The sequence below is a fragment of the Pieris napi genome, chromosome 20 (genome assembly GCF_905475465.1).
Source record: "Pieris napi chromosome 20, ilPieNapi1.2, whole genome shotgun sequence".
Taxonomy (NCBI): Eukaryota; Metazoa; Arthropoda; class Insecta; order Lepidoptera; family Pieridae; genus Pieris; species Pieris napi.
The window spans coordinates 1,084,385-1,097,506 of NC_062253.1; the positions used below are offsets into that span (position 1 = coordinate 1,084,385).

The following is a 13,122-nucleotide window of genomic DNA, read 5'->3' on the forward strand; positions in this document are numbered from 1 at the left end:
ATGGTGAAAGAATTTCATACATCCTGGAGTTTTGTAGCCTATTAATATAAATTCATAAATCTATATATATAAAAATGAAACCCGTTTTCCGTTGTCACGACATAACATTAAAACGGCTAGACCGATTTGTTTGATTCTTTTTTTATAATATTTCTTGAAGTACGAGGATGGTTCTTACGGAGAGAAAAATTAAAAAAAATTGAGTGAAAAAGTCTAAAAACAACACTTTTCTATATTCCCATACAAAATATTCGTTATAATATTTAAAGGCAATTTGAACTTTAATACCATATCATAAAGTTTAAGTGTTAGTGGAGGGGTTCCGGGAAGGTAAATTTTTATTTTTTGACATAATGTATTTGTTGTATTATCAACTTTCTTATTTTTATCTTACTAGCTAGACCGGTGTTCCGAATAGCAGAATAAGTATTTAAAAAAAATAAAGAATCGACTGTTAGGCGGTACGATGATCGCCAGGCCAGCTAGTAGTAAAATAAAATATTGTCAATTTATATTAACTTACCTGATCATAAATGAATTTAATTTGTTTCATTATTTTGTTTTAATAATTATTAAAATTAATTTTATATATTGCATGTAACTAACTGATTAACTAACAAATTTTGTCAATCTAATAGCCTCCTGTGCCTGACACACGCTGTCGACTTTTGGGTCTAAAGCAAGCCGATTTCCTCACGATTGAATTGGGTTGAATCGAAACATATTTCAAGTGTTTTTAGATTCCTATTCCCCCCGCCACTCTTTATAATTTAATATATACAGTGATATAATATAAAACAGTAATACATTGATGTCATTCTTCGTAATAAAGGAGAGATGACGCTGTGTTAGCCGTAATGGTGGGAATGATTGATGTTTCTATAATGGTTCAAATTGCTACTATTAACTCTTTATTAAGATATGATCGTTAAGTATTTATTCAGTTTTAAACGTCAGAGAAGATTTAGATTTAACTATAATTTAGTACGTATTAGCTTCGTTGAGTAGAGAGAGTTTTAAAGGATTTTCGTAAAATTACAAATCTGCATACAAGATAACTTTTCTCAAACATAACTAAAGATGTCCAAAAGCGTTGCCTAGTAATTGTTTAAGCTATACGTTGGAGTGTATTTGTCTGTACTGAGCCTACTTCCTCATACCGCGGCTATTCTTGCATCTGGAGCATCGCCAGTGAGACAGGACATGACACACTCTTGGTATTTCATATACGAACATGTCATAATGACAATTGACCTTTGAGCGTAAGGAAGTGTCATTCCAAGTTGTGTTCAAGTTGAAATCGGTTTAAGTTAGGCGTCTAACATTTTTAATTAACTGGTTTTTAACATTGATCTGTATGTACTGATAGGGGCGCAAAAAGATAGAAAGATGATGGAATTAAAATACTGTAATACGATGGATTTAATTTTATTTAATAGTTTAGTACTAACTTTATTTTAGGTAGATTATTATATTTGAAAATAAAACATTGAAAGATAATAAAAGTTATCACGTTCAATGATTTCATTATTATTTAATTATTAAAAGCTGTGCCTTGTTCTGCGTTTATTTTGTAAATATTTAAGTAATACATTTTACATATGTTACTCAGGGAGTAGAGTGTTGGTCTAGTGGCTTCAGCGTGCGACTCTCATACCTGAGGTCGTAGATTCAATCCCCGGCTGGACTAAACGAGTTTATTTCTATTTGCGCATTTAACATTCGCACAAACGGTGAACGAAAACCTTAGCCAAAAAGTCGACGGCGTGTGTCAGGCACAGGAGGCTGATCACTTACTTGCCTATTACATTGATAAATGATCATGAAACAGATACAGAATATAAATTCTATATTTATTTTATTATTTCTTTGATTATGTTACTTAGGGATAATGTAGCTAATTCTAATGTTGGAATTTTTGAAATCAGTCCAGTATTTTAAGTTACTTATGTCAATGTACCGAAATAGAAATTATCTTTATTACAGTATAGAAGTATCACCAACTAAAAACACATTTAAATTTTATATGCGTTAATGTTGGAGAAAATATTCGACACGAATTTTAAAGATTGTTATGCGAAATGCAAATCACGACGAGTGAACTTGATTTGTTATCGCTTGATTGAACATGAAGTTTTTAACAGGATTTGTTTAAATGTGTCTACATTTTGTCTTCTTCAAAATTTGTCGTTAATTAATGCTATACATATAATTCATACATGCTAGCCAGATTCCATAGTGTGCTGGTGTTCTACTATATTTTTTTTTTTTTGACAATTCACACCAATTGACCTAGTCCCATGCTAAGCTGGTGAAGCTTGTGTTATGGGTACTAGGCAACGGATATACATACATATTATAGATAGATATACATATAAATACATATTTAAACACCCAAGACCTAAGAACAACACCAAATGCTCATCACATCGATGTTCGCCGAACCCGGGACCCATGGATTCGCAGTCAGGGGTACTAACCACTAGACCAATGAGTCGTCAAAAATCACAGAAATAGACTCGCAAATGTATCATTCTAACTTTAAAGAATGGTGTCATATATTTGGTGCCTTAAATAATATCATTGAACGGGCATGACCTGGAGCAAAAACACAGATGACAGTAGACCGTAACGGCCTACAGGATCACATAGCACAGACCGTGCCCAGAACAGGTCTCGCAAAAAATTGCGCCCCGGCTAACATGAGTATTGTAAATAATAATCGGGCGTATCGACACGCGCGACTCAAATGAGTATATGTTTTTACTTTATGCATGTATTTTATTAAAAAAATATAGACACTACGGCAGAGGGAGTAGATTGGAAAAAAATATTGAATATTACAGTTAGTAAATAACAAATAATGTTACTAAAAAAAACAAATTAGATTATATGAAATTAACCACACTATTATTTTATGATATACCCGAAGAAGCGACCACCGCGTGCCGTACTTTTATAGCCTAACAACCAGTTCAGTCCAGAATCCTTCACTCCTACGCATCACTTAAGATTTTTCAGCTTATCTAAAGTAAGAAGTGATCGCAAATATAACGTTCGAACGAATCGTTTTTAATAATGCCTTCTAAACCTGTTAACCTAAAAACATGAAGCAGTGGAAATTGATCATCGTTTTCACATTGTTTTTGCGTTACGGTTATTTTGTTTTACGGTTCGAAAGAGAGAGCGGTTAATTTACGTCTGGTTTTTTGATAATCGATTAATTGGAATCATTTACTTTATTATATATTATTACTAGCAGACCGGCCAAGCCTTGCTGTGGCAAAGGTTTAAGTTATATTACATAGTAGAACACCAGTCATGGGGTATGTACCATGCTTTTTTGGTGGTAATGCCATTAAATTGTAGCTTATTTGAAACCTTGATACTTTCAACACAGCGCCATCTGTTAGAATTGTGACTATCAAATAAAAAACAAATATTTTGCAATAAAATAATATTGCGGGTTCAAATTGAGATGTAAGCTATCCTATCTTTTAAGTTAGATCAAACTGCACACGGTGTGCAAATTCGATTGAAATCGGTTCGGTAGTTTAGGAGTCCATAACGGACAAACAACGTGACACGTAATTTATATATATGTATTAAGATAATACCGTCTGTGTAAATACACAAGTATTTAAATATTATTCATGCAACTATGCTTTTAGCTTAATTTACACTCAACCACTTGACAATTGAATTTATTAGTGGGCTTTTTAGCCACTGGGCGTTATCTGTTATGGACCTTAAATAGCCTGGCTCCTTTTGATATCCGGTTTTTATAGAATACCGGTTGGATTTTGAATTGCATAATAACCAGACGTAAAAAGCTGCACCACAGTACATATATATTAAATTAAACATTCAAACAGCAAACAGAGAAAAAAATAATCATTTTATAATTAACGTTCAATTATTACGTAAGCACTATAGGGGGAGGTGGGGTCTATGATTTTTTTATTTGGTGATTACGTCTACAATAATGATTTACTTTTTTACACATTGTCTATACTTGAAAACGAAATGCATTTTCGAGGACTCTTACAAAAAAATAATACGTTTATGTATCTACTATTAATATGAAGGGGGGGAGATAAATTAAGAGGGGGGAGTAAATCTGCTTACGTTATACTTGATCGGCCCCTTATATATAATATTATATCTATCTTAAACTTATATATGTTACAGTTATCCAACTAAATGCTATTGCATTGAAACCATATGAGTTGGTTTGATGAGTATAATTAATTAATAATGATATATCTCTTGTTTCAGATATCTGACATAGTGGTTGGCCAAGAACCCAACGTAACAGCCCGGGAAGCCCTGCTAAGCTGGGCCCGTCGCTCAACAGCCAAGTACCCTGGAGTCAGAGTATCAGACTTCACGTCCTCGTGGCGAGATGGACTGGCCTTCAATGCGCTGATACACAGGAACCGCCCCGATCTGATTGACTGGCGTAATATCAGGTAGCATTCATGTTTCAGTAATGTGTACCTATATAGTCTAGTTTAAATACCGTTCCTGGGTCATCGGGGTGCTTTAAATATCTATATTTTTTTACTCTATATTAACCACTCGCGTACAACAAAAGAATATAAGCGAAATAATGATATGTTAATTGCTATGTAACGAATGAATGCAATGTAACCGTTGAAGATAGTGCCTAAGGTGGCTATACTCCACCCTTATAAAACTAAAAAAGCCTGAGTTAGCAAAAAGTACAGCCTTGGCTTGTACAAATATTATGAAACTATGAAAAATTCAACTTGAAATGATTTTTATAAAACTTGCAGAAAATATTTTGCTATTCATTAATATTTTCTAAGTACATTTTTAAATCATAGTAAAGCTTAAACTTCAGAATTAACAAATTTCTATAGGCTGCCTTAAATCAGACATTAAGTTATCGCAATTAATATTGCAGCAGGTGTGTTTTTTATAAATCTATTATCATCAATGGCTGTACAAGCTCTTGTGGGGCTTTGCCATCGCAATCTATTTCGTTGTTTCGAGGTCCTTGGCAACACCATCCCACCAACAACGCACCTCGGATTTTGATCTCCTCAGAAAAATTCTAAAATATTTTTTTAGCTCGACAAGTTTCATGAAGTATTAACAAAAGATCCGAAGCTAGATGTGCTTTAAATGTTAATGAAGGTCGTCTTAAGATTTAAGATTTTATATTAATTGCAGATCGCGGCAGGTTCGTGAGCGCTTGGAGACAGCTTTCCACGTGGTCGAAAAGGAGTACGGAGTGACCAGATTGCTAGACCCCGAAGGTAATATATAGAAAATGTAATAATAAATGGCGCTACAACGCCTCATGGGCAATCTGACTCTTGTGCTTGACACAGGTCGTTGTTTCTTTACAAATCCACATGTACGAAGTAAATGATAATTACGTACATGAAAAATCCGTCCGGGGTGCAAACGCACTATCATAGGTTTGATTCCCCGCTTATCTGTGTCCATGGGCGATGATTGCCCTTCATGGGTGACCCATAGGCTTGTTTGCCCCCCTATTATATAAAAAAAAACTACTAGGCTAAATCTGTCTGTTATACAATTTAACATTAGATATTTTCGTACAACAATTTCTCAGGAGACTGAACATTTTCTATTTTAAGAACACAATAAGGATAGAATATTCTTCTGCCAATACACATTGGATTTTATTTTATATTAAAAAATAATTCTTTGTTAGACTCAATATATATTTCGGTGTATAAATCCCACACGATCTAAGAATAGCTAGTCGGGGCTTGACTCACGCGCTTCTAAATGTTAAGGATCAGAAGTGAACGTGAAATTGCAATATCTTATTGTCTTGCCTGTCAATTATTTACGCTAGGCCTTTGCCCTTGTGTATAACTTTTATTACTATGTTCATATGTGTCATAGTTTTGTAGAAGTAGTAAGTAGTTTGAGTTTTGAGTTTGAGTTTGTATTGCATCGCCATTCATGAATCCGTGATATTATCTATTTAGTTTGTTTTATTATAATTTTTTCTTGCACTGTACCCATCATATTTATTTATTTTTCCTTACTCGGGTTGTCTGGAAGAGATCGCTTGTCAGCGATTAGGCCGCCCGTTGCATCCCTTATAATTTTTATGTATTATGTGTTTTTTATACATGTAACGAAGTCTGATTTAATAAATAAAAGGACTCAGAGTCGAGACTTTGCGCTAAGTCGGATTCTCGTCTAAACCGTAACGGACACGCGGCTTAAATCTCTAAGAGATGGTGATCCCTTTGGTGGAAAGGTTCTTTGTTTTATCCTGTCGTTGATGTTCTATTCTTCTGTTATTAGTGTGAGATGTTAATGGCATATGGCCGAAGACTTTTGTTTTCGGATATGAACTTAAAGTGTTATTAAAACAACGTGAGATGTTAAATTAATAGTTTAAATTAAGATTCATACATTTAGCCATCGAACAAAGGTCAACATCTGAACTATAACATACCTATTGACGTCACTGAGTCCTAGTCCCTGGTAATGCGTGAACCATAGCTCAAAACCTGTATGCAACCTGCGCCGCACTTGCTCCATATTTATCGACCTGTTGCAATCTGGGGTTGGGGCAGCGCATGCCATTTAGACATTGTCGTATTAAGTCCTTTTCTGTCCGGGATCCAGAGGAACAACAGGAGTTAGGTGACGTGGAGCTTCTAAGGGTTCTCTGAAGGTATTGAGACGGTTTTTCGTCACTGTACGTATTTACTACGACATTTACAATAAAGCTTCAGTGTTCAACGGTGGGTAGATTTGTCTTTTTTGTTGTTTATCTCAAATTTGTTGCATCATAGGATTTGCGTCGTATCTTACGAAAGTAGGTCATCGTTTTGGCTATCCTTTGAGGCCTGATGAAGTCCAATATTTTAATATGCTGTAAATTTTTCTATCAGAGACTAACTTACGTCTTATGTTCCAGATGTCGACACACACGAACCAGACGAGAAGTCCCTCATCACCTACATCTCCTCGTTATACGAGACCTTCCCAGAACCACCAGCGGTTCACCCACTCTTCGACGCTGAGTCCCAGCGAAGAGCCGCAGCGTATACTGAAAATGCCGCGCAACATCGCGCCTGGCTGCACGAGAAATGCTCCCTCATGCAGGTGAATATCAACCTTAGATGCATAGTAATGAGGTCTAATTTCTATAATCACATTTCATATAAAACCATTCAATTACAGGACCGTGCTTTCCCGTCTACTTTGATCGAGATGAAGAAGCTGCTAAGTGAGAGCACGCGTTTCCGCAACGAGGAGGTGCCGCTCCGACAGAGGGACAAACAAAAACTATTCCATCAATACAGGGAATTAGAGGTGAGAAGTTTTATAATCTATTATTTATTGGTAATTCTCTTTATATTCAGGGTGTGCCTTCATCTAGGTCATCTAGGTGACTAGGTGATTTCTGCGCATGTGCAAAAACACCCACGCAACCGCCCTCTATAAAATATTTATTCTCAATTTAGTTTTATCTATTACTTCATTCAACTTTTCGGACTCAGTCCGCTAGCTCAGTCATTGAAAAGTATATAACAATTATTTGATATGCCACGACTCCTGCTACTCCTCTCCTACATTTTTTTCCACTTCTGCGCAGTATGGTCACCAGACTTACGTAACGGGAGATGTATTATCTATGCAGACCTACTGGATGGTAACATTAGAACCAATTACTAACGCTTATCAGTACAAAAATATGCTTAAAAAGAAATTATTTTTTCAGAAATATTTCGAAACCGTCGGCGAAATAGAAATAGAGCCTAGTCTACGACCAGATGCTTTGGAGCAGGCGTGGTCTCGCCTCATGATGGCGCAGCAGGAAAGAGATCGCGACTTGGCAGACGAAATAAGAAGACTCGAGAGGCTGCAGCGGCTAGCTGAGAAATTACACAGGTACTGTCATCTAGTGAGAAGTTCCGTAACCCACCCGCCTTTGGGAGACAAGATTTTAACATATTTTATTGTTCCAAATCTCAAAATCAATGCTTTTTAACATTTCTATGCTAAAATTAAAGTTAAATTTCAATTCCGTACACCCGTTTATTAACTATTGTAAATAATTTATTTAAAAATAATGTATAAAATATAAAAACGTAGACTAAAGATTTTCAATTTCCAGGGATATAAAACAAACTGAATCCGGTCTGGACAACGTTGAAAGACACATCGAAAGTGAGATCCGTCGAGTTGAAAGAGGGGTTCATCCAGCAGAAGCCAAAATGGCGGCAGAACAGATCGAACAGGAGTTGAGGACTATGGAACACACCATTCAAGAGATGTTCCAGGATTCGCAGGCGTTGAGGGAGGGACGGTATCCTCAGGCCAGCGAGTTGCAAAGACGGTGAGTTTTCCCATATAATGGGCAAACGGGTAGAAAACTAATGGGAAGTTACACACAGCAAAAGGGTATACACTATACAGTTTTGTGCGTTCTGCCTTTAAGATTAAATTGTGGTAATCTTTCAGAGTCCAACAAGTCCACGACAGATGGATAAACGCACGTCAATCGTTCACGGGGCGATTGGTACCAAGATTATCAACAGTGCGAATGCCGGTACAGCAGACCACAGTACGAAGGGAGACCCGCACGGTCCTGGAGACCAGGGTGCATGATACCGATCCCAGATTCCAGCAATTGCATGATGCTACTAAGTGGTGTAAGGAACGATTGGTAAGTGATTTTTTTAATGAGGATAATTTTACTGTTTTGACGCAAAAAGTGAACGAAGAGGTTTTTCTGATTCCTCAGGCTCTGTCAAAAGTTTGACAAGTAATAAACACTAATAATTACGTAAAACACATGTATGACGTTAGTTCTGCACTTAACCACTAGGGGCGCTGTAAACAAATTATAAAAATATTCTACGCAGACGTTGTGATTTGATACAATTTTTTTCAATAGTAATTGAATTGATGCCTAAATTTTGTTATTTACAGAAAAACCTTCACGAATCCGAATACGGCTCTGACCTGCCAAGCGTACACCACGAGTTGGACAAACACCAACGCGAACATAAACAAATCGACCAGTTCCATTCTAAGGTATGCAGAATTTACATGATATAATATATATAATGGATAAATATTAGCTATATTTAAAAAGTAATTTCTTGTAACATTATGTTTTTATATTTCAGGTAGAACAGTGCGTACACAACAGAGCGAACTTTAGCGGTGAAGAACTGAACCTATACAACCAACATCTCAGTCAGTTACAGAAGTTGTATGCTGACTTGCTTTCCACCAGCACTAAACGGTAATATGTTTTTTTTATATATATATATATATTATGGCAATAGTTTTTACTTTATGCCAGATTCAAGTCATATGTTTATTTAACTTGCATTAAAAACTAAACAAAAATATTAAAAATATATTTGCAAAAGCGCCATCTGTTAGCCATAAACAACATTGTATAACGCCATCTACCGGTTACTCTGACAAATACTTGGTTTGATCACTAGCCTATAACTAAGGGACATTTCCTACGAAATTTCAGTCTTCAGATTTGTATCTGAACAAGTTGATTATCCATTAGATTTGGTCTGAGTTGTATAGAGAGATTGCTGTTTAAAATCAAAATCAAATTGCAGCAAATATATAAACGCCATCTACCGGGAAATATGTTAACTTAGTAGGAAAGTGGTTATTTGTCAAGAAATGATTACAAACTATGAAACAATTAAATATTAACAAAATAAATTATGATTTTTAAAAGTAATAAATGGAATGTCAATGATTAACCAAAGAAACATTAAAAATCAACGGTCAACTGACTCGATTACATTTCCTGATAAACTGAGCATTAAAGCATTAACGAGCATTAAAAAGAGTGGTGGAGAGTTTATTGCCAGATTCTCTTCCGTTCTACGCCCTTGATTGGAAAACTGGCAGTAAATGTAAAATTAGAAGCATTTAATGTATATTTCTTTTTTGACGTTTATAAGTGTTCATTGTGTTACCTACATAAATAAACGACTTTTGACTTGACTTGGCTTGATTTCCTGACATTTATTTAAAAAATCATATTACAGTATATCAGACCTGGACGCCCTCCAAGACTTCCTCCAATCCGCGACAGCAGAGCTCAACTGGCTCAACGAAAAGGAACAAGTCGAACTATCCCGCGACTGGGCAGACCCACACATCAATCTACCCGCAGTTCAGCATTATTATGAGGTAATTTTGGACTACCCACATTTGCATGTTAGTTTCATTCGTTGTCATTCCCATATCTATTCATTTTTTTCATACTTTTGATGTTTACGATAAGCAGGTAAGAATATAGAAACGATATTTTTGTAAACTATGTTTATATATGCAAATCTTTTAAGCTTTGATCTTATAGATGGTCCTTAACTTGTCCAAATGTGAATAATATTTGTCAAAACTCTTATGTTTTGGGTCAAAGGCGTCGCCAGCCGATTCTTAAGAGGGCTCAGGAGGGGGTTAAGAGTGTTAGAGGACGGAAAAGTATGAGCTGTATAAAGTAAAACTTTCAGTTAAAGTGTAAAAGTAGCCTTGTGTGTATTAAAATAATGTTTGATGAAGAAATTAAAAAAAAAAATACGATTATCTTTGAGCATCTACCCATGCTGACAATAAATAAATATGGTAATATAATAAATGATCATGAAACATATTCAGAAATATGAGGCCCAGACGAATAAAGGTTGTGGCGCCATTGATTTATATATTTTTTATTATTATTACTACCTAGGTTATTAAATAAGAGATAATATTTGGGGACATAACAAATACCATCTCATCCTGTACATTATCATCTCATTGTAATATAGCTGGGTAAGTTACGTTACGATTATTTCTTTAATATTTTATTTTTTTCCGCGCAAGCATTCATTCGGAGATGATAGAGAGGTTTGTTTTTCACTTTTCATTTTCTTTTATTAATTTCTTAGACTTTATGCTATATTTAATCACATCTAAGATATAAAATTCAATGTCGAAGGAATTAATTATTTTTGATTCGCACTTGGCCACTTATTTTGAAAGAGCCATTATAAATGTTTCGTAATTTTGTATTTTAAAGAGAAATTCATTGAGTCCTGTATTCCAACGAGTATATCAGGTCTCAATCTTTACTCTCATAGAAAGGATGTTGAATTCATTCTAAATTTACATTTACTCCCAGTTCGCAAGTCATGGGCGTAGAGTGGGCGAGAAGAAGTGGCAAGAAACTCTCCGCCACTCTTTTTAATCTCCAATTTTTGTTAAAAAGGTCATACACACTGTTTGAACTGGAGAAAATCAATCCTAAGGATTAGGATCATTTTAATATTCGTAAAATTTATAAAAAGCTTTATTGATTTTGAATTTATTCAGTAATAATTCTCTGATTTCGCTTAGGAGTTTGTTGTAAAAACGAAAAGAATTTTCATATGAGGAGTGGTTTATCTTTTGGAGCCTGGTTTGTCGTACACTTAGATTTGTTCTGTTTCTAGTATTATACTGGTGAAAGTCACCATTTGTTTTGAAATTGCTAATTTTTTTTGTACAAGGCTTCAAGAATATATTGCCCAGATAGTGACATAATATTTAATTCCTTAAACTTATTCCGTACCGACTCCCTTGGGGAAACACACCAACAAACTTCAAAGAAATTGATTTGACTTCAGATGTCTTGAAATTTAAATAATGAACGGGTCTACCAGTTCTAAATATTTGGTCCAAGTTGTATTCTCGTTTAAATTTGAATCTTGATTTTAGTATGAAAACGTCATCTAACTAATTTCTATCTTCAGCAACTGATGTCATCCTTGGAGAAAAGAGAGCTGCAGTTCAGCAATGTGATAGACCGAGGCGAAGCGCTCATAGCACAGCACCATCCAGCCATGAAGACGATCGAAGCTCATTTACAGGTGAAGTAGAAAAATATATGTAACTTTTTCTGATTTAAAAATATTTTCATTTGTATTGAATTTGAATTGTTCTTTAAAATAAAATGTTATTGTTATACAGGTGATGCAATCCCAATGGGCGTGGGTACTGCAACTCACTCTCTGTTTGGAGACACATCTCAAACACACGACGCACTATCACAATTTCTTCGAGCAAGTCAAGGAAGCTGAGAAATGGATACAAAAGTATGTGGTCCAGGGTGTTTTTTCTTATTTTATGTCTGCGTGTTCACATAATAAAGAGGGAAAAACAAGAATTTATCATATGGAAATTGTTTAATAAGGCGATTTATAATAAACGGCTCAAATTTAAGGGTTTTTTCCAACGATTTTGTTCCCTATGGAGTAGAGACTTGGGCCGTGGGGTTCAAGTGCATAAGCACTAATTAAAGATTTAAGTTGGCGCCTGGTGGATAGTACCGGTGACTCTAGAGCTGGTGCTTTTCTCGCTGAACGAATAAGTATCGCAATACAGCGAGGAAATACCACCATTAAAGGTATACTGCCACAGGGACCAAACTTAAGATTTTCTATTTATCCATTTTAATTATTATTATTACTATGTAGGCTAATAAATAATTATAAAACTTTTTATCATATACATTTTCTATATTTATTTCTTAATTACAGACGCGAAGAAGCCCTTAACACAACCTTCTCTCAATCGGAGTTCACCCTGGACCAGGGCGAGCGACTACTCAAAGGAATGCAGGATCTTCGTGAAGAGTTGAACCAGCATGGAGCTGGAGTCTCCCGTCTGGTGGAAGAGTCGCAGGAGATCAGACCTGTGAAGCAACGCCGGGCGCCAATCACAAGGCCGTTGAGAGCCGAAACCGTCTGCGCTTATAAACATGCTAATGTATGTATTTTTTTTTAATTAAGGGTAAAAATTAAAGATTTTAATTGTTAAATATTGTGTTAAATTAAGGTCTCTCTCATGGCACAGTTAAACACTTATAATATATTTCATGTCTAGGGTTCGATTGCAGAACAATAATATTGCTCTACATTCATTGCTTATCAGATATAATATACAAACAAATTTCAGTAGATGTAATCTCTTGAAAATTACGAAGGGTAACACATACAAAAATTTCTTTTTTTTATTTTATAAAATATGATTTGATTATTCAATATCGCCTTCGAGAGCGATACAACGATTATAGCGGTCAATTTACGA

The 13,122-nt window shown here is 35.3% G+C and overlaps 1 protein-coding gene across 17 annotated transcripts in view; it reads left to right on the top strand.

Moving 5' to 3' along the window:
- Positions 1-13,122, top strand: part of LOC125059885 (dystonin) — a 243,672-nt gene that overhangs the window by 134,207 nt on the left and 96,343 nt on the right. For 9 of the 17 annotated variants that reach the window (XM_047664555.1, XM_047664554.1, XM_047664558.1 and 6 more), the window contains 14 exons: positions 4,279-4,472; positions 5,200-5,285; positions 6,941-7,128; positions 7,207-7,338; positions 7,748-7,917; positions 8,144-8,365; positions 8,491-8,695; positions 8,962-9,066; positions 9,162-9,280; positions 10,059-10,203; positions 10,879-10,902; positions 11,787-11,903; positions 12,004-12,128; positions 12,573-12,801. In XM_047664555.1, the coding sequence (XP_047520511.1) occupies positions 4,279-4,472; positions 5,200-5,285; positions 6,941-7,128; positions 7,207-7,338; positions 7,748-7,917; positions 8,144-8,365; positions 8,491-8,695; positions 8,962-9,066; positions 9,162-9,280; positions 10,059-10,203; positions 10,879-10,902; positions 11,787-11,903; positions 12,004-12,128; positions 12,573-12,801 (2,061 nt within the window). The remainder of the gene's footprint in view (positions 1-4,278; positions 4,473-5,199; positions 5,286-6,940; positions 7,129-7,206; positions 7,339-7,747; positions 7,918-8,143; positions 8,366-8,490; positions 8,696-8,961; positions 9,067-9,161; positions 9,281-10,058; positions 10,204-10,878; positions 10,903-11,786; positions 11,904-12,003; positions 12,129-12,572; positions 12,802-13,122) is intronic. The other 8 variants (XM_047664559.1, XM_047664566.1, XM_047664553.1 and 5 more) reach the window with 1 other exon arrangement.